This window comes from Panthera pardus, unplaced genomic scaffold (assembly GCF_024362965.1).
Source record: "Panthera pardus isolate Hobbes unplaced genomic scaffold, ASM2436296v1 HiC_scaffold_18, whole genome shotgun sequence".
NCBI lineage: Eukaryota > Metazoa > Chordata > Mammalia > Carnivora > Felidae > Panthera > Panthera pardus.
Genome location: NW_026526743.1, coordinates 16394813 through 16415690, shown reverse-complemented (window position 1 = coordinate 16415690; position 20878 = coordinate 16394813). Strand labels below are relative to the sequence as shown.

At 40.3% G+C, this 20878-nt stretch overlaps 1 protein-coding gene across 4 annotated transcripts in view; it reads right to left on the bottom strand.

The window, feature by feature from the left end:
* ZNF527 (zinc finger protein 527) overlaps nucleotides 1-17736 on the bottom strand; it is a 31266-nt gene extending 13530 nt beyond the window's left edge. The window contains exons 1-4 of one of the 4 annotated variants that reach the window (XM_019431964.2): nucleotides 17524-17736; nucleotides 13967-14041; nucleotides 9109-9235; nucleotides 8162-8257 (exon numbers count right to left, since the gene is read on the bottom strand). In XM_019431964.2, the coding sequence (XP_019287509.1) occupies nucleotides 8162-8257; nucleotides 9109-9235; nucleotides 13967-13999 (256 nt within the window). In that variant the 5' untranslated portion in view covers nucleotides 14000-14041; nucleotides 17524-17736. Of the gene's footprint in view, nucleotides 1-8161; nucleotides 8258-9108; nucleotides 9236-13966; nucleotides 14042-17523 lie in introns of those variants that run through there. The other 3 variants (XM_019431965.2, XM_053906375.1, XM_053906376.1) reach the window with 3 other exon arrangements.
* Between the last annotated feature and the right edge of the window lie 3142 nt (nucleotides 17737-20878).

Sequence of the window (20878 nt, the reverse complement as noted above, 5' to 3'; positions counted from 1 at the left end):
TCAGCAGAGGACTTCCAGGCAATGGTGAGTCCTAAGAGATGACACAGCCAACAGATGAAATAGAGCTGTATAGCTGAATGAAAGCATGCAGCAGAGGCCCAGGATAACCTCACACTGGACTGTGACATGTGCAAGAAACAATCCCTATTGTTTTTATTCACTGAGGCTTTGTTAAAATAATTAGATTTATGTTGACTAATACACTCAGAGACTTGTTGAAAACCTACTACAAAAAAGAGTATATTGAACTGGCTAGATAGATGATACAATAATGCAAATTAATAGTTTTTCTATATACCAACAATAACCAAACATCTAAAGGTATATAATGCTACATAGTAAGGAAAATAGTATAGCATTGGCTTAGGAATAAGTAAATAGATCAATGTAACAAAAAAACAGAGGACAGAAACAAGATTCATGCAAACATAAGGACTTAGCATATTTCAGAGGTGACATTATAATTAATAGAGAAGAAATGGACAAATAAACAGTACTGGGAAAACTCCATGTGGAAAAAAAGGCCTAATACATCATATTTTAAAATTAAAGCTCAGATGGATTATAGGAGAAGACTGTAAAAGTATGGAAAGAGCCCAAATGTCCAATGATGGATGAATGGATAAAGAAGATGTGGTATATATATACAATGGAGTATTACTCGGCAATCAAAAAGAATGAAATCTTTCTTTTATTTATTTATTTATTTATTTATTTATTTATTTTTTTAACGTTTATTTATTTTTGAGACAGAGAGAGACAGAGCATGAATGGGGGAGGGTCAGAGAGAGGGAGACAGAATTGAAACAGGCTCCGGGCTCTGAGCTGTCAGCACAGAGGCCCGATGCGGGGCTCGAACTCACAGACCGCGAGATCGTGACCTGAGCCGAAGTCAGCGCTCAACCGACTGAGCCACCCTGGCGCCCCAAGGATGAAATCTTTCAACTATGTGGGACTAGAGGGTATTATGCTAAGTGAAACTGGTCAGAGAAAGACAAAAGTCATATGACTTCACTCATAGGAGGACTTTAAGAGACAAAACAGATGAAAATGAGGGAAAGGAAACAGAAATAATATAAAAAACAGGGAGGGGGACAAAACAGAAGAGACTCATAAATATGGAGAACAAACTGAGGGTTGCTGGAGGGGTTGTGGGAGGGGGGGATGGGCTAAATGGGTAAGGGGCACTAAGGAATCTACTCCTGAAATCATTGTTGCACTATATGCTAACTGATTTGGATGTAAATTTTAAAAAATAAAAAAGAAAATTAAAAAAAATAATAAAAAAATAAAACAAAAACAAAACACAAAAAAAAACCTCTGGGTGAGTTGGGGCACCTGGGTGACTCAGTAGGTTAAGGGTCCAATCCTCTGTCTCCCTTTCTCTCTGCCTCTCCCTATTTCGTGCTGTCTCTCTCTCTCTCAAAAATAAATAAACATAAAAAAAAAAAAAAAAAAAAACCTGGGTGAGAGAAGGCACCACAATGGTAAAAGGCAAGGGAGAGTCTGGAAAAGACGACAAAAAAACGTATCATAGAAAAATGATTAATACTCAGAATATGTTAAAAAAAAGTTCTAGTGGTACCTGGGTGGCTCAGTCAGTTGACTGAGGTCATTTTGACTCAGGTCATGATCCCAGGATTGCAGGATCGAGCCCCAGGTCAGGCTCCACATTCAGCATGGAGCCTGCTTAAGATTCTCTCTCTCTCCCTTTCCCCACCCCACTCCACTCACATGCACTTTCTCTCTCTCTAAAATTAAAAAAAAAAAAATTTTTTTTAACAAAAAGAAATTCTAAAAGTCAGTAAGAAAAAGCCAAATAACCTTACCTGAAAGAATGGGTTAAAAATATGAGAAGGTAATTCACAGAACAGAAATTCTGAATGGACAGTGCATTTCCAGGAAAATGCTCAGTCTTACTAAGCAAATTAAAACAACTTCAAGAGCATTTCTCTTTCATCATACTGGTAAAAATTTATCAAGGGCAATATCACAAACTTAAGTTGGAGAATATCAAGGGAATAAGGAAACTAGAACTCTCAGATATTGTTAGTAGAGGTATAAGTAATACCATCATGTTCAAGAGCAGTTTGAGTATCAAGTAAAACAAAGTGTGCACTCCTATGCTCCAGCAATTTGACTACTATGTACAAATCCTTGACAAACTCTTATGTGCATGTGCATAGAAACATACCCTGCTACTATGTGAGTTAGCAAAAAATAGAAACAATCTAAATGGCCATCTATAGGGAAAGAGTTGCATAAAATGTGGCAAATTCAAAACATGCAATAGTATACAACAGTTTAAAAAATGGAAATATATTACATATAGATTTACCAAGGATAAATCTCAGGAAAATGTTGAGTAATACAAGCAAGTTGTAGAAGAAAATGTAAAGAATACCACCTATGAAAATAAAAACACTCTTGGAGTGCCTGGGTGGCTCAGTCAGTTAAGCAACTGACTCTTGGTTTCGGCTCATGTCATGATCTCACAGTTGTGGGATTGAGCGCCACGTCAGTGCAGAGCCTGCCTGGGATTCTCTCTCGCCCTCTCTTTCTGCCTCTCCCTGGCTTGTGTGTGCATGCACACATTTTTTCTCTCTCAAAATAAATAAACATTAAAGAAAAGAAAATAACTTTTTTCAACAAATGCATAGATATTTACAAAATATGTTTACAAAATGAATTAGAAGGACATATGATGAACTCATGACTGTTGTTGCTTCTCAGAGCAAGAAGCAGATGAGGAAAAATGAACTGAGAATGAGAAACAAAGAGAACTTGTACTTAAGACAGTTTATCTCTTCATCAAAAAATGAAAATATGTGGGGCGCCTGGGTGGCGCAGTCGGTTGAGCGGCGGACTTCAGCCAGGTCACGATCTCACGGTCCGTGAGTTCGAGCCCCGCGTCGGGCTCTGGGCTGATGGCTCAGAGCCTGGAGCCTGTTTCCGATTCTGTGTCTCCCTCTTTCTCTGTCCCTCCCCCGTTCATGCTCTGTCTCTCTCTGTCCCAAAAATAAATAAAAAAATTAAAAAAAAAAAAAAATGAAAATATGTCAAAACATTAACAATGATCAATTCCGGGTGGTAGCCATTTATTGTATTAGTCACTGTACTTTCCTGTATTCTTCACTTTGTCTATAAAAAGAAATAAAAATATGTCCTGAAATAAAAACTCGATTCTACATCCTGAAAGACAACACACATTTCAGGAAAAAGTGATCCAAAATGGTCAGACTGAGACGTATCTAATTAAATAACTTTAAAATTAAAGAACCATCAGGGTGCCTGGGTGGCTCAGTCGGTTGGGCGTCCGACTTTGGCTCAGGTCATGATCTCATGGTTTGTGAGTTCAAAACCTGCGTCGGGCTCTGTGCTGACAGCTCAGAGCCTGGAGCCTGCTTTGGATTATGTGTCTCTCTCTCTCTCTGCCCCTCCCCCGCTCATGCTCTGTCTCTATCTTTCAATAACGAATAAATGACAAAAAAAAATTTTTTTTAATTAAAGAACCATCTAGGAGACCAGAACAAAATATAAAGCTAATTATATACTTAAATGGAAAATATCAAGTTGGCATCAGACTTCTTCATAAACAATATTCAACATTAATACGATGCTATAATAAATTTAAGGAAAGAATGGCCAATTATGAACAAGATAGAACTTGGGGGAGGGGACATTATTTTCATGAGCTCTTTTTGAGGAAACTGCTAGAGGACAATCTAGAGAAATTTCCAGAGAAATTTTAGCAAAAGGATCTAGTGAAAAACACTGAATATATTTAGCCATAAAAGACAAAATGAAAGGCTGGAATAAATGTGACAGAACAGCATGTAAATATAATATGCTGTGACAATATAAAAAACATACAACTAACAAAATTTGGGAAGAGAAGGTGTGACATAAACCTACTTATTGACTCATCTGTAATAGATTAAAAAATCAAGGGCTAGTTTATTTAAAGCCAACTTATTAATAGAAAGAATAAATATTGTATATAGAAACAGAGCACAATAACACTAGAACACAAGGGGATGCCTGAGTGGCTCAATCAGTTAAACGTCCAACTCTTGATTTTGGCTCAGGTCATGATCTCAGGGTCAAGAGATGAAGCCCCATTGAGACAGGCTCTGCACTGGGCATGGGGCCTGCTTAGGATTCTCTAACTCTGCCCTTCTCCTGCTGTCTCTCTTCCCCCGCCAAAAAAAAAAAAAAAACAAAAACAAAATTCAAAGACAACACTAGAACAACAACAAAAAATCTTCCTCATTATTATAAAAGCTATAGTATTAGATGACCAAAATAAAGGCTAGGAAAACAGACAAGTGAAAGTCTTTTTTAAAAACTGTAAATACCAGAAAACATCACATAAAACAATATACAGAGTTAAGCCCAAACATATCAAAAATGAACCTGGATTTTCACCTATTAAATTGAAATGATACTTAGATTGGTTCACAAAGCAAGACTCAATTCTATACTGTATGTAAATGCCACATGTAAAATAAAGTGCTTTTTTTTTTTTTAATGTTTATTTATTTTCCAGAGAAAGAGAAAGAGAGTGTGAGCAGGGGAGGGGCAGAGAGAGAAAGACACAGAATTCAAAGCAGGTTCCAGGCTCTGTCAGCACAGAGCCCGACACAGGGCTCGAACTCATGAACTACAAGATCATGACCTGAACTGAAGTCAGATGCTTAACTGACTGAACCACCCAGGCGCCCCTAAAATAAAGTGATTTTTAAAAATTAAAAATAAAAGTCTGAGTAAAGGTCCTAAAAAAAGCATAAAAAGGCAAGAAACCGATTCTTCCCTAGGGCATTCACAAAAAAGGCAGGCTGCTGACTTTTTTTTTTTTTTTTTTTTTTTGGCTGACATCTTGATTTTAGTCCTATATGACCCATTTTCTACTTCTAACCTCTAGAGCTATAAGATAATAAATTCCTGTTGTTTTCAGCCACTAAATTTGTGGTACTTTGTTACAGCAGCAATACAAAATTAATACAGAAGTAGTCTGGCACAACCTTTCTGGAGGGGAATGTGGCAACTCCTAACAAAACTACATATGCACTTACTCAGGAATCCCATTTCCAATAATCTCTCCTGAAAACATAGCCTTGACATTATGAAAATATGTATGAACATGGTTATTTACTGAAGCACTGGTTATTCTCCATGAATCATGGAGTGATTGCCTGTGTATATAGTTAAGTGAGAAAAGTAAAATGCAAAGTGTATCTACAGTATGCTACCCTTCATGTAATGTACAAAGACTTACAAGAAACTATACATATGTTGGCTCATTTGTACAAATGAAACATAAAAAGGACAAACCTGAAAATACAGAGATTGGTATCTACAAGAAGCAGATAAGAAAGAGATAGGAAGAAGTTAAGGAGATAAAAATAGGATAGTGGGGATGAGGAGAGAGTAACACATTTCTGAGGACGTATTTTTGTATAGCTGATTCTTAAAAGCATAATAATGTTTCAGATACCAAAAAAATAAGTAATTAAAATCAACCAGGATGTGGTAAGAACCCAAACAGAATACAAACAGTAACAAATGAACCTAAAAGAACTAACCTAACTTTTTTTTAAATGTTTATTTATTTCTGAGACAGAGAGAGACAGAGCATGAGTGGGGGAGGGGCAGAGAGAGAGGGAGACACAGAATCCGAAGCAGGCTCCAGGCTCTGAGCTGTCAGCACAGAGCCCAACGCAGGGCTCGAACTCACAAACCATGAGACCATGACCTCAGCCGAAGTTGGTCGCTCAACAGACTGAGTCACCCAGGCGCCCCTAACCTAAGTAACTTTGAAAAATAGTATTTTGGCTGAATACTATAAGACTAAAGACAAAAGGAACCATATATGAATAATGTAATCTAGTTAGTAAATTTGTTTCTCACAGAGGAGTATCTTGGAAATTCTGAAATTTTGTGTATGCTAAAATTGAGTAAATAAGTAAGTACATTGTTTCTTATTGTTAGAACAACAAATTACAGATAAGGAAGAAGGCTACAATAAGCCCTATGGAGTAAAACTAGAATCAAGATATCAAAATAAACTGGTAATTTTAATATATATAAAAAAAACTGAGACAGAAATAAATATAGAAGTGTCTGTGTACCTGTGTGTGTTGGTATATATACATATATTTTCCAGCTCAATCTGCTGTGAGGGTCTAGGAGCAAAGACATCCCAGTAGCAATGAGCACTCATAGCACCTACACCTTGGTTTCTAAACATCATTTCCCAATAAAAGGAACCAGAGCTCCTAGGAGCAGGACCTGATTCAAGGCTGGGGCAAGGAAAACAAGATGAACCGGGAACACCCAGAGCTGGGGAGGAAGGAAGTGCTCGAAAATGGATAGGAGCATGTTAAAAGGTCAAAGAAACCAACTGGAATGAAATCCCAATGGTCAAAGCTAGGGCAATTTGAGCAACAAAATAATGATTTATTGGCTTTATCTCCCTCAGAAAAAATAAAAATCCATGATTCCATAAAGAAATAATTGAATAAATAAACAAATGGGAGAAAAGAAACAGTTTTTCTAAGACAATCCTAATTAATATATGTAAAGGAGGGAAATGGAAAAATCAACATTAGGTCAATATCACAGTAATAACTATTGCAGACAAGATCCAATGGGGCAATGGATGCTAAAATTAGTGGGCAAAAGTTTCAAAGACACTGAATAGCCTCAAAGTATCTCCCCTAAGATACTTATTAATTACAAATAGAAAAATAGTAACTTTACATTGGAGAAACCAGACAGACACTACCTTACCAAGTGATCAAAGACATATCAATATTATGAATCCAGTATGTTGCACTGAGTGGAACTTAACATTATTTCTGTTGCACTTTTCCCAAAAATGCGTTACCTCAATCTAATCACGAGAAAACATCAGATAAACCCCAACTGAGCACAAGCAGATGTAATGAGCGATTTGTCCAGACTGAAGTATATCTGAAGAGTCTGGGAGAGATTCCTCCAAGATGATAAAATCAATAGATTAGCTAATGTGTCTGACTGTCTTAAGAGATTTAGATAGTTGATGGAGAGTTGGGAATTGAGTGAGGAATAGGTATACAGAAAATCAAGGGGAAAAAAAAACAAACAAATAGACAACCCCACCCCCACCCCAGAAATTATTAACTCCAGGAAAAATAAAAAGTTGTATGGAGGGGCACCTGGGTGGCTCAGCTGGTTAAGCGTCTGACTTTGGCTCAGGTCATGATCTCACAGTTCTGAGATCGAGCCCTACATCAGGCTCTGTGCTGACAGCTCATAGCCTGGAGCCTGTTTCAGATTCTCTGTCTCCCTCTCTCTCTGCCCCTTCCCCACTCATGCTCTGTCTCTCTCTCTCTCTCAAAAATAAATAAACATTAAAAAAAAAGTTGTGTAGGAAAAGTAATCTTGGTATATACACAGAATGGCTATGACTAGCACTTAATAGCCACAATAATATAAACCCTGAACAGTGATTCAATCAAAATTATGATACTGAGGAGATGGGAAGTGTGTGTGTGTGTGTGTGTGTGTGTGTGTGTGTGTGTGTTTGTGCACGTGTGTATGTGTGTATGTGTGTGAGCACATACATGTATTTGATTTAGGATAAGAAAGTATTAAATTCTTATTTTCAAAAACAAAATTCTTATTTTCTTAGAAGATACTGGTTGAGGACTAAACCTGAAAAAGTAATTAAGAAATAGCAACATATACGTATTTGTTAAAGAAATGAAGAAAACATCAAAAAAGTTGCAAAAGTAAAGAAAGTTGGTCCATTTAAGGAGAGGGAAGCTAGGCAGGTGGACAAAAGACTGCCTTTTTAAAGGGAATATGCCTTGTAAACCTACTTGACTCGTTAAGAAATGTGCATGTATAACTTTTATAATAACTTGGATAAAAATAAAAACTCTAAAATGAAATCTGGAAATGTACACATTTCCGATCCTAAAAGGAAAAGAGCTGGCGAGGACTGAGATTTGGGTTATTTCTAGACGAATCATAGAGCATATACTTTGATAGAAATAGAGAGAAACCCACCCCCACCAAGCCCAGGGTAGCCTCCTCAAGTGCAGGGAAGCATTCTCATGACCAGTTGGGCTGGCACCTTACAACAACACTCCTTGTCCAGTTCCCTGTCACTCACCAGCATATTGACCATCTGACATCTCTTTCTCCACCATCCAAGGTTCCTTCCCTTGCTCCAATAAGGAGATCATGTTGGGCTTAGAAATGGAGAGTCCTGTTTACAGGAGAAGAAAAATGAGAGCAAGAAAGAGACACACAGAGACAATCAACTTGCTTTAGCCTTTCTAGGACTCAAACGCAATCTTTTGGTCATTAAGCAAGAAAGGCAATTAGAGGAAGGGCCAGAGAAGGGAATGATGTTGGTATGAAGGATGAAGATGAAACTCTTTCCGTAGCAGTGGTTCTCAAAGTGCTAGAGCAGAAGCACCACCACCTAGGAACTTATTAGAAATGCAAATTCTCAGGGCGCCTGAGTGGCTCAGTCAGTTAAGAGTCCTACTCTCGATTTCAGCTCGGGTCATGATCTTATGGTTTGTGAGTTCAAGCCCCAAGCTGGGCTTCACCCTGACAGATAGGAGCCTGCTTAGAAGTCTCTCTCTCTGCCCCTTTCCTGCTTGCTCAGCACACATGTGTTCTCTCTCTCTCTCTCAAAATAAATAAATAAACATTAAAAAAAAAAGCAAATTCTCAGGCCTCAACCCAGACCTCCTGAATCAGAAACCACAGTGGTTCTCAAACTTTAATGGGCATCAGAATCATTAGGAGGGCTCATTAAAACCCAAATTACTAGGCATATTCCCAGAGTTTCTGATTTTGTAGGTCTATAGTGGGATGCTATAATTTTCAATTTAACAAATTCCTACGCCATACTGATGCTGCTATTCCAAACCACCCTTCTCCAACAATGGGAACTATTCATTTCTAACTCTTTGAAACTACTTCAAATTATTTCCTGGGAACAGGAAGAAGAAATTCAGCTAAGCACTTAAGATGACCTAAATGTCCTAATGGAGGAAGCAAAAACACCCGAGGGAAGATTCTGAATTATGGGGGAGACATCCTTACCAAGCCATACCAAGTTCCTGTAGTTCTCCAACATGACATCTCTGTATAAATCCTTCTGAGATGGGTCCAGCCATTCCCATTCCTCTTGGGAAAAATCTAGAGCCACATCTCGGAAGGTCACCAAACCCTGAAATTATAAAAAAAGAAAAAAGAAAAAAAAATCTCATTTGCCAAGTGCTCCCATATGGTCCTGGCAGAAAAGATGAATTCTGCCAGAGTTCTCTAAGTGGTCCAAGGAAACTGATTATTGGGGAGCAAGTACATGTCCAGGTTTGTCGAATATTTTGAGAGAAAAACATTTCACATTTTTGTAAATAAAAAAAGACCTATACACAGGAAAAAAATAGCTTATGGCATGAAACATGAGTTTATAGCATGCAAGTATGTGAACAAGGGTGTTTTATGTTACATACACTATGTATCAGGAAATTCTTATAGGGATGATTCCTTTATATTCCCCAAACTGGGATATCACATGGGTCAGAGAAGTGAAGAAAGGCCTTAAATTGGGCTTTGACTAAAGGGTATGGTCTGAAACTTAGATTCTATATGTAAGGAAAAACTTCCACAAATGTGTCCTGAAGACATAATAAAGTATATGTGAAGATATTTAGATAGAATTTTCATTGGAAGGTTACATCTGGAAAAAAACTTACATATCAAAAAATAAGAGTTTAGCCTACACCACTGAACTATAACCTGTATGAGGGAAGGATATCTGTTTTACAATCTCTTGATTATCCAGTGTCTATTATAAAACCGGTCACATGGTAAACAGTAAATATTTGCCACTCAGTGAATAAATGGTAGTTTCCTATAGTATATCCATAGGAAGGAAGAGTACTCAATGCTTAAAATGACATTTTAAGTTCCGTTTTGCAGAGTATGATCTCATTTTTTATTAAAAATAATAAAATCGCTATCAGTGCCGAGAATGAATCTAGTGCCAAGATCTCAGACGCCAGCCAAATCAACCTGCAAGTGGGTTCTTCTAAACACAGCAGCTTCGGGCCTGCTATGTTAACTCTTTCTTGCACATTGCTCTATTTAGTTTTCTATTTTTTGAGATGGTTTTTATATTTTAAATTTATGGAGAAAATAATCTCTTCTGCTAGTGCTTTCAAATTAAATGTTCTATTGTTGTCCATCAAATTGCAAAAATAAGTAAATATTAAATATGGTTATTCTACATAGTAGAAATGTGGGTGAATGTGGCCAGAGAAAAAACATCAGACAAATACAGACTGTTGTATAACTTCCGTGTGCCCCTCTACACTTCTCTATGTCCTGTGAGGTTGACCTGTATTAATTGCATTAATAGACTCCCTTTCCCGACCCCATCTTCAGTTGGGTTCAGCCACAGACAAGAGATGAGAGAGAGGCAAGCGAAGCACAATTTTTACTCTGCTGGCACCCTCCTTGCAGCTCCGCCCTGTGTGGCCCCTGTCCTTCACTCCTAGGTCACAATGTCTGTCAGTGGCCCTCTGCACTCAGATCTCTCTGTCTCTGGGTTCAGGCCCAAGTTTTATTGTTATGAGTCCCAGGGTATAGCACTACCCTCTGTGGTTTCTTTATACACTGATCATAGCTTATAAAGAGTCCCCTTTTGAGTTTCTTGCTGGAACCCTGACTGATAAAATGTTAACCCAATGTACTTCTAGGATATGACCAGAGATTCCACAAAAGCACCACTACACTTCCCTAATAAATTCACTTTCCATCTCTCATAGTTTCTGTCTCTCTTTCTCAAACTACCACCAACTCTGTTCTCTCTTTGAACTTCCTCATCTTCTTGTTCATTACAAGTCCTTGCTGCCCTGTATCCATACTCATATATTCTGTCTTCCCTCCGTTTCAATGCATAAAACTCTAGGCTGCTATCTATGACCAATCCCTTCACTTGTCCATACAAAGACACTGTCACCTCTCTCCCTTGTAATTATCAGGAAGATATAAGATATCTCCCTTATCGGTATTTTCTCACTTTACTAGATTATTTCTATCAGTATACAAACTGATGCAATACTTTCATCTTATAAATAGATAAAGTCCCTTCCACAATCTCACTGTAGTTATTGTCCCATTTCCTTACTGCTCTTAACAAAACTCTTCCAGGGGTGCCTGACTGGCTCAGTCAGAGAAACATTGAACTCTTGATCTTGGGATCGTGAGTTCGAGCTCCATGTTGGGTGTGCAGATTACTTAAATGAAACTTTTAAAAAAATAAGAAAACTCTTCCAAAGAGTTGTTTACATCAACAATATCCAATAGAAATACAATGTAAGCCACGTAATAAATTTTTTTAGGGGGCGTCTGGGTGGCTCAGTTAAATGTCCCACTTCTGCTCAGGTCATGATCTCACAGTTCATGGGTTCAAGCCCTGCGTCAGGCTCTGTGCTGACAGCTCGGAGCCTGGAAGCTGCTTCAGATTCTGTGTCTCCCTCTCTCTCTGTTTCTCCCTCACTTGCACTCTGTCTCTCTCTCTCAAAAATGAATAAATGTTGAAAATTTTTTAGTAGCTACATCAACAAAGCAAATAGATTCAATAATGGAAAAAATAAGAATAACTGCTATTTATATTCTGCTATTTATTACCCAATTACTACATTTCAGACACCCTAATAAGCATTTTACAGTTATTATCTTATTTAATCTCACTGTAAAACTTATTTTAAAAAAGTAAGAAAAAAGTATAAAACACATTTTATAGATGTTTAAGACCAAATGTCATGCTGAATCACTAGGTTATATTGCAAAAAAGGAAAAAAAGGTAAACAGAAATAGGTAAATTTAATAATATACTTAATTTAACCCATTATATCTAAAATATTATTTCAACATATACCCAATCTAAAAATTATTAATGAGATGTTTTACATTCTTTTTTTGTACTAAATCTTCAAAATCTGGTATATATTTGGTGACTTGGGTGGTTCATTCGGTTGAATGTCTGACTCTTGATTTCAGCTCAAGTCATTATCCCTGGGTCCTGGGATCAAGCCCCACATCAGGCTCCTTGGAGCATACTTAAAATTCTCTCTCTCTCTCCCTTGGTCCCTCTCCCTGACTTGTACTCTCTCTCTCTCTCTCTTTCTCTTTCTAAAATAAAAAAATAACAATACTAATAAAAATTAAAAATCTGGTATATATGTTATAGCACATCTTAATTCAGAGCAGTCTTATGTGGCTACTGGGTACATTACTGGGCAGTGTAGGTCTAGACTCATCTCTATTCTCACCTTTTAGGCCAGTGTTCCCTCATGAACCCACTGTAATGATGCTTTCATCGCAACCCCTCTATGAAGTAGCTCTTGTCAAGAATATCAGTAGTTTCCATGTTACCAAATCCAATGGTCAGTTCTCAGTCTGCATCTTCCTCAGAAGAATTTAATTCTGTTGGTTACATCCTCTATAAAATACTCTGTACTTTTGACTTCCCCACTCTTCTGGTTTTCCTTCTACATCAGTCCTTCTCAGTCTCTCTTGCTGCTTCCTCTTCGTCTTGTCAGCCTCTAGATACTGAATACCTAAATTGAGTCCTTGGGCATCTTTCCTATAGACACTCACAATCAGATAATCCTATCCTGTCCTACGGCTTTAAATACACTAATCATTCTCAAATTCACACCCCCAATCATGATTCCAGTGTATAATCAATATTGCACTTGGATACCCAATCTCACAAACTTAATATATCTAGAACTCAATTTTTGTTCCCATCTCATTCTGCCCTGTCTTTCCATCTCAGTAAATGGCACAACCATTTGTACAGTTGCCCAGGTCAAAAATCTTTGTAGTTACCCTTGACTTCTTTCTTCCTCTCACATTCCGCAACCCACCCCTGACCAAATCCCACATTTTCTATCTCCAACATATACCCCAATCCCAGCAGCTCCAATGATACCACCACAGTCCAGGCAGCTATCACCTTCCACCTAGATTACTGTGGTAGTCTCCTAACTGATCGCCCACTCCACCCTTAATTCCTTTCTATTTTCCTTTTAAAATAAAAATCAAATTGGGGTGCCTGGGTGGCTCAGTTCGTTAAGCATCTGACTTTGGCTGAGGTCATGATCTCATGGTTTGTGGGTTGGAGTCCCGCATGGGGCTCTATGCTACCAGCTCAGAGCCTGGAGCCTGCTTCAGATTCTGTGTCTCCCTCTCTCTCTGTCCCTCCCCTGCTTGTGCTCTGTGTGTCTCTCTCTCTCTCAAAAATAAACATAAAAAAAATTTTTTTTAATATAAATCAAATTACATTACAAACACTCCAGTGACTCTCCTTCACTCTTAGAACAAACCTCAAAGTTCTGGTCATGAGTTTCAAGGGCCTATATAACTTGTTCCCCAGCTACTCCTCTGATCTCATAGTGTTCATTTCCCTCTGAGGATACTGGCTCAATGATATTCCTAGAGCTCATCAAACATGTTCCCACCATAATAACTTCATATTTGCTATTCCTTCTACTTTTAAAGGTCTTCTCCAAATCTCCACGAAACCTAATCCCTACTTTCACTGAAGTTTTTCTTTGCTTAAATGTCACTTCCTCAGAGAGGCCATCCTTGACTTCCCTATTTAATAGGGCGCTCAATAATCACACCTCTGTCCTTTATTCCACTTGCACTAATCCCCAGCATAACAAATCATGAGCTATCTAAAAAGGATAGTTCTCTTCCATCACATATTTGAGCACAGCACTGAGTAAAAAAGATACTAAGTGATTTATAGAGAGATTATATGAAGTAGTTGAGAGAGACAAGTGTGAGAGTGCTCACTGGGCTATTTGTGACTTTCTGAAGTCACAAAGTCCTAAAAAAAAGAAGTAGAATTTCTGGAAACAAAGTGAAAACACCAACTTACTTGAGACATGGCTTTACAAAGTCCAACAGCCATTCTTCCTTTCTTCTTTAATCTTCTCTTTTGGAGAACAATGTCCTGAGAAACGAGAATTAAAGGGGAAAAAAAATGGCAAACCAGCCCCAGATTGCTGATCTGAGATTCACAAAGATAGAACACCTGTCCCTTTATGGTCTCTACAGCCTCCTTGCATAGGCCAGCCCTAAGCCTTCTAAGATCTGAGAAAAGGCCGCAGATTAATTTAACCCCTGAAGTCCTCACTGGTATTAAGAACATATAGCTTGAACTCAACAAAATCTAAATGGCCAACAAGGTGGTTTATGATCTGGCCCTTGGATGCCCCTTAGACTTCATTTCCTACCCTCATTCCGCTTGCTTGCCCCACTCCAGGCACACAGGTTTTCTTACAGTTCCTCAAACACTGTGCACAGTCCATCTTCAGGGCCGTTACCTTTGATTTTCCTTCTGCCTGGACATGGCTCACTCCCTCTCTTCATTCCTGTTTGTGCTCAGTTGTTACCACATGAGAGGCACTTTCCTGAAAATTCTATCTAAAGATAACTTCCCTTCCAGTCTCTTTTTCCTTATTGTGATTTTTCTTCGTAGCTTTTGACACCATTGGACATGTTACTTTTTTTCTCTGTTTATTGTTGTCTCCCCAAACAACAGTGTGGGATCTAATAGAACTAGGATTTGTCTGGTTCACTGATTGTATCTCTAGTGTTAGAATAATGCCAGAACCTTTGCAGGCACTCAAAAATTATTTGTTAAATGGAGGCGCCTGAGTGGCTCAGTAGGGTTAAGCATCCAACTCTTGATTTTGGTTCAGGTCATGATTTCACGGTTCGTGGGATCAAGCCCTGCATTGGGCTCCCAGCTGACAGCATGGAGCTTGCTTGTGATTCTCTCTCTCCATCTCTTTCCGCCCCTCCCTCCCTCACTCATTTTCTCTCTCTCTCTCTCTCAAAATAAAAGCTTAAAAAATATTTATTAAATGAATAAATCAATCTTACTGGGCCTCCTGTAATATAAATAGCGATGTTACACATGTTGTACATGCCATTATCTTTTTTTTTTTTAACATTTATTTGTTTTGAGAGAGAGAGCGCGCACGCACACGAGCAGAGAAGGGGCAGAGGGAGAAGGAAAAAGAGAATCCCAAGCAGGCTCTGCGCTGTCAGTGACCCCTGAGATCATGACTTGGGCTGAAACCAAGAGTCAGATGCTCAACTGATTGAGCCACCCAGGCACCCCTACATATGTCATTATTTTCTTTATTCTTCACAAAACGCAAAGGTAAATATTATTATCCTTATCTTGCCAACAAGTAAAACTGAGGTTCAAAAAGCTAAAGCAACTAACTCAAAGTCGTAAGAATCAACTGCCACGAGACTCAAAACTGGTCCTCTTTCAAGAGCCTACAATGTCTGAATGGGAATTATTTAACATAACCTGGGGAATCAAAGCCATATATCTACTAGAGAGGCATTTTCAGAGATGCAGATATTACCTTTATTACTTCACAGAAATAGAGCTTGAGGCAGGCATTGCTAAATTTTAATACAAACCAATAACAAATTGCACAGCCTGAAATATTCGTTGTTCTCTCAGAGCCAACATTTCTTCAATCTGAAAACGAGGACAGTCATGTTTGACCTAGAATTCAGGATATACGACTTCCTAAACCTGGGCTACTCTGCACTGGCCAATCAGTCTCTGAGAAAGTTATTTCCTTAGTGCAACACAGCTTGAAATTGTCCATAAAAGCCTTTGCAACCTGAGAGGAGAATCAATGAAGCCTTCTCTGCATCTGGGAGCCCTACATAGCATCTGCATAAAAGAAATGTCTTTTACTTTTTTATTGTTTTATAGAGAGAGAGAGAGAAAGAAAGCGCAAGCAGGGGAGAGGGGCAGAGGGAGAAAGAGAAAGAGAGAAAGAGAAAGAGAGAGAGAGAGAGAGAGAGAGAGAGGGAATCTTAAGCAGGCTCCACACTCAGCACAGAGCCCAACATGGGGCTGGATCCGGGGACCCTGGGATCATTACCTGTGCTGAAATCAAGAGTCAGAAGCTCAAGTGATTGAGCCACTCAGGCGCCCCCAAAAAATGTCTTTTATATTTCTGTCTGCAAAGAGTGGTGCATCACTTGGGTAATATTTCCAAAGTTTGAGATAAGCCATCAGTCTCCGAAAGAAGGTGATGTTAAAGACTTGGGCTTCACATAGCCCCCAGGCGCATGGTGACTCTCCACTCCTTCATTCATTGGCTGCATGACCTTGGGCAAGTTACTCCATCTCTCAGAACCTTTCTTTCCTCACTGTCTCACTGCCAACTGCTGGTGTAAAGAAGTGCTACCTTTGTCCCTGCTTACATTCTCTACACACATCTGGAAAGGAAATGAGACCGTTTTTCTTTATTAACTATGAAAGTCAGAAGCAAAATTTAGCTAACTTGGTATATCAGAAAAAGAGCCATGGATTGGCCTCTCTCAGCACCAAACGTGGAAGAGTTTTGACAAAGACAAAGCTAAAATCTGAAACTGCATGGCCTAAGGTGAGGAAGACCTGGCTTTCAGACTGAGCTCTCCATCCCAAACTGAGCAGTCAGTTTGAGGATGGTCTCACTACAATGTCTTTAGACTGGGTTCTGTGACTCACAAGGGGACTGAAGGACGAGACCCACATTAAGTTCCCATATCCTGACAGTTCCTCGTCCAAGACCAGGGACAATCCTCTCCAACACCCTCAGAATCCAAGGCCCCCAGTTTTCACTCTCACAGTATGGGAAAGACCAAGAGAGTTTAGTAATTAAAAGCAAGGCCTCTGCCTAGGCTCAAGACCCTGTTCTGTCACTTATAAACTGTCTGAACTTGGGCAAGTAATTTTAATCTTTCTGCGCCCACAATCACACACTAGGTCCCACACAATCAAGCCTTCAGTCTCACGTACACATACAAATTCTCACCCAGTCACACACATACACTATACATGGTCACACAAGCTCACCTGTAATGTCAAACACATACACAGTGGCATTAACCCAAAGACAGAGATGATGACACACAATTACTCCGACAGACAGTCCCACGCAATCTCGCAGTGACTTGGGACACAAGGTCACACATCCGGTCACCATTACTCATACAAATTTATACCTGCAGAGAAAGATGCTCATGGGTTCGCAATCACACCTGCTGTCACACACATTCAAACACTGTTATATCCACAGAGACAAGCAGTCAAACATAATCACACATATTCATACAGCGACACAATGTCACACCCGCTGTTTCTCACAAACCCATATACAGTAACACATAGTTACACCTGCAGAAACAGACACACACACACACAGACACACACAGTTTTATACCTGAGACATACAATCTTTCATAATCACACACACGGTGCCACACAAGATCACATTCTGTCACATCGCGACCTCTCACACAGTTATACAGGAACCCCTGAGGGCACCCCCCTGGCCCCATCCCGGTCCCTAACGGTCCACCTCAAGCCCGGCCCTGACCTCTGGCTCCCGCGCTCAGCCAGGCCCAACTCACCTCCCGTCGCCGCGGGCTCTGGAAACCCGCCCAGCGACCCGAGACCCACGACGTCCCCTCCCAGAATGCCCCGCGGAGCGAAGCGGAGCAGGGACTGAGCCGTGCGGGACCCCGAGCTCCTCTGGGGACACATCCAGCTGGACTGGACGCAGCTCAGCTTTTCCTTAGGACCCTTCGAACCACCAGCCCCAGAGAGCTTTGCGCCGCGGCCTTCATTTGCTGAACTACATTTCCCAGAGGGCCCCAAGGCCCGCCTCTACACCGCGCCTGCGCAGGTGGCCGCAGCCGTGGGAGTCTTGACCCGAGAACCGTGTGCCACCCTGGCGGATCTTGGGCACGCAAGTGACTGTGGGCGGCTGTGCGTGAGGAAACCGTGAATTTGCGCACTTCCGTGATTGTTACTGAATTCTCAGATGTGGCGATTTCTGTGTGACCGTCGCTGCACACTTTTGTGCTTGTGCACCACGGGGCGAAGCCTTCTGTCAGTGCAGTCAGCTTCTGTATTTAAAATCACGTCCCGTGATTGTGGGTCGATGTGTGACGCCGAGAATGTGAGGGTGCCTGTGGGTTTGTGAGAGGGACTGTGCCTGAAATGGACGAGCATTTCTTTGTGTTCTTACGCCAGAGGTCGAAGGAGTTTACCTGTGACCAGAGGTGGAGCTTTATTCGTTTCTGGGCTGGCTTTTAGTGTTGAGCCTGTGGAAGAGGTTTCTTTGTGTGCCTTTGTGTGTGACTGTCTCCAGATCTAACTGTTCTCCCAGCCCCCCACGCCACCCCTCATCCCCGGCCATGGGCCGGGTCACTGCTACCTTCATGTTTATATCCCTTTTCTGCTAGGACCTAATATGATACCACAGAAGGGTGATTACATTCCGTTTGTTAGGGAGACGCTCATTTGCACCAGAGCCCTTTATAATATGATAGCCAGTAGCTCTGGGGGTGCTCCTGATGCTGTTTCCACCTTTTTACCTTACAACTTCAATTAGGGTCCAGCTTCAAGAAAACTATCCACAGTCAGGAAGACAAGAAAGCGAGGCCCTGAGTGATGATAAAGAAAACCAAAACTGGGGGCTCCTGGGTGGCGCAGTCGGTTAAGCGTCCGACTTCAGCCAGGTCACGATCTCTCAGTCTGTGAGTTCGAGCCCCGCGTCGGGCTCTGGGCTGATGGCTCAGAGCCTGGAGCCTGTTTCGGATTCTGTGTCTCCCTCTCTCTGCCCCTCCCCCGTTCATGCTCTGTCTCTCTCTGTCCCAAAAATAAATAAAAAACGTTGAAAAAAAAAATTAAAAAAAAAAAAAAGAAAACCAAAACTGAACAGTAGTTAAAGAAGTTCAAAAATAGATTTTATTCAGGAACACTGCAATAGGGGAGAAGAACTTCAGCATAGAACCAGGCTCAGTTCCAAATACAGAAAGAACAAATAGGGTTTATATGCAATAGCAAGTTGGTGGGATTGGGGGAAGTCAGTGGATGGAAAATTAAGAGGAGACATCAAAGGTAAGGGGAAATTCTTGCTGGACTGACCAAGAGAGTTCTTGATATCAGATATCGCCTGGGTGGATGAAGACTTTAATTAGATATTAAGAGTAATGAGATATCAAGAGCTCTGGCTAAACTGAGTTGACAGAATTCTTGCTAAAACTGGGTAATGCAAAGACAAACACTGAAGCCAAAAGTTGAATCCTAGTTGAGAAGAGAGTCCAGAGGAGCCTAACTAAAATTTGGTCAAGGAGGAAGTATTTGACAGTCAATATATTTTTTTCTTTTCTTTTCTTTTTTTTTTTTTTTTTTTTACATTTACTTATTTTTAAGAGACAGAGAGAGACAGAGCACAAGTGGGGGAGGGGCAGAGAGAGAAGGAGACACAGAATCCAAAGCAGGCTCCAGGCTCTGAGCTGTCAGCACAGAGCCGCACGCGGGGCTTGAACTCACAAACCCTGAGATCACGACCTGAGCCGAAGTCAGACACTTCAGCAACTGAGCCACCCGGGTGCTCCAACAGTCAAAATTCTGAACAAAGCAGCATTCTTCCCCACCCCCAGACCCTGGAAGATCTGGAAGGTGCACCCAAGTCAAGATCTTGATAAATAGAGGTATGTGGAAACAAGAGGGGGAAGTTCTTGAAATGAGAACCAATCTTTGGAGAATAAATCCTCCGATCCCCATCCCATCAAGAAACCTCTAGTAGCTAAGGCTGGAGAGTTGGACAAAAGGAGTGTGGCTAGTAGGGTTGAGCGATTTGCTGTTTATAATGTGAAATTGGGCACTGTTACTTTCAGAAGAAGTCAAGCACCTTTTTTTTTTTTTTTTTAAGGCTCTAGAACATTTAATAATTGGGTTGCTTCAGTGGGGAAATGTACTAGGTAAGTGTTCTTTGGATAACTGTGATTGGCTACTTGACCAATACATCAAACAGCTCTTCCCTGGATCTGATTATCAGTGCAGGATAGAGATCATCTTGGACATTTCATACTAAATGCTAGAAATTTAAGATACTCCATTCTTGACTGGCATAATATACCTTCAAGAGAAACTTTGAGGGCACCTGGGTGGCTCAGTCGGTTAAACATCAGACTTTGGCCTAGGTCATGATCTCGCGGTTCTTTAGTTCAAGCCCCATGTCAGCCTCTGTGCTGACATCTCAGAGCCTGGAGCCTGCTTTGGATTCTGTGTCTCCCAGTCTCTCTCAGCCCCTCCCCCACTCTCACTGTGTGTGTGTGTGTGTGTGTGTGTGTGTGTGTGTGTGTCTCAAAAATAAGCATTAAAAAAAATTTTTTTTAAAGAGGAAGTTTGTGTACGACTATCTCTTCAAATGTCAGTAATTGATCATAGGAAGACTTTTTGTCCCTTATTTACTTTTCTTATGTCATACCACCAAGTCCAACACTGGTTTGAGTCTAGTCATCTCCAGTAGAGTAGGACAGTGGTCCTCAAAGTATTCCCACAAGTAAGCGGTTGTACTGCTAAAACAAATTGTGGTTAGGACTATGTCCATCAGGATATAGTAAAAAAAAGCAGAACTATACTGGTAATTTCAAACAATATTTAATTACAGGAAATTGATTATACAATGTTGGATGACTGAAAGAGCAAAAAGGGGACAGATTTGTAACTTCAAGAAACAGCTAACACCATAGAGCTTAGGGAACAAAGGAGAGAGGAAGGATTTACCAGAACCTAAGAGTTTGGAAGAGGAGTCTGTTAACATGGCTGTTAACTGGGTTTAGCAGTCTGGTGCTGAGAAAGCAAAAAGAATTTGCAGGTAAGCTATAGCCCTCCTCTACTGCTAGAGATACTGAAAGAACTGGAAAACAGAAGTGAGTTCCTTCTCCCTTTCCTCTTTTCTTCTCCCTACTG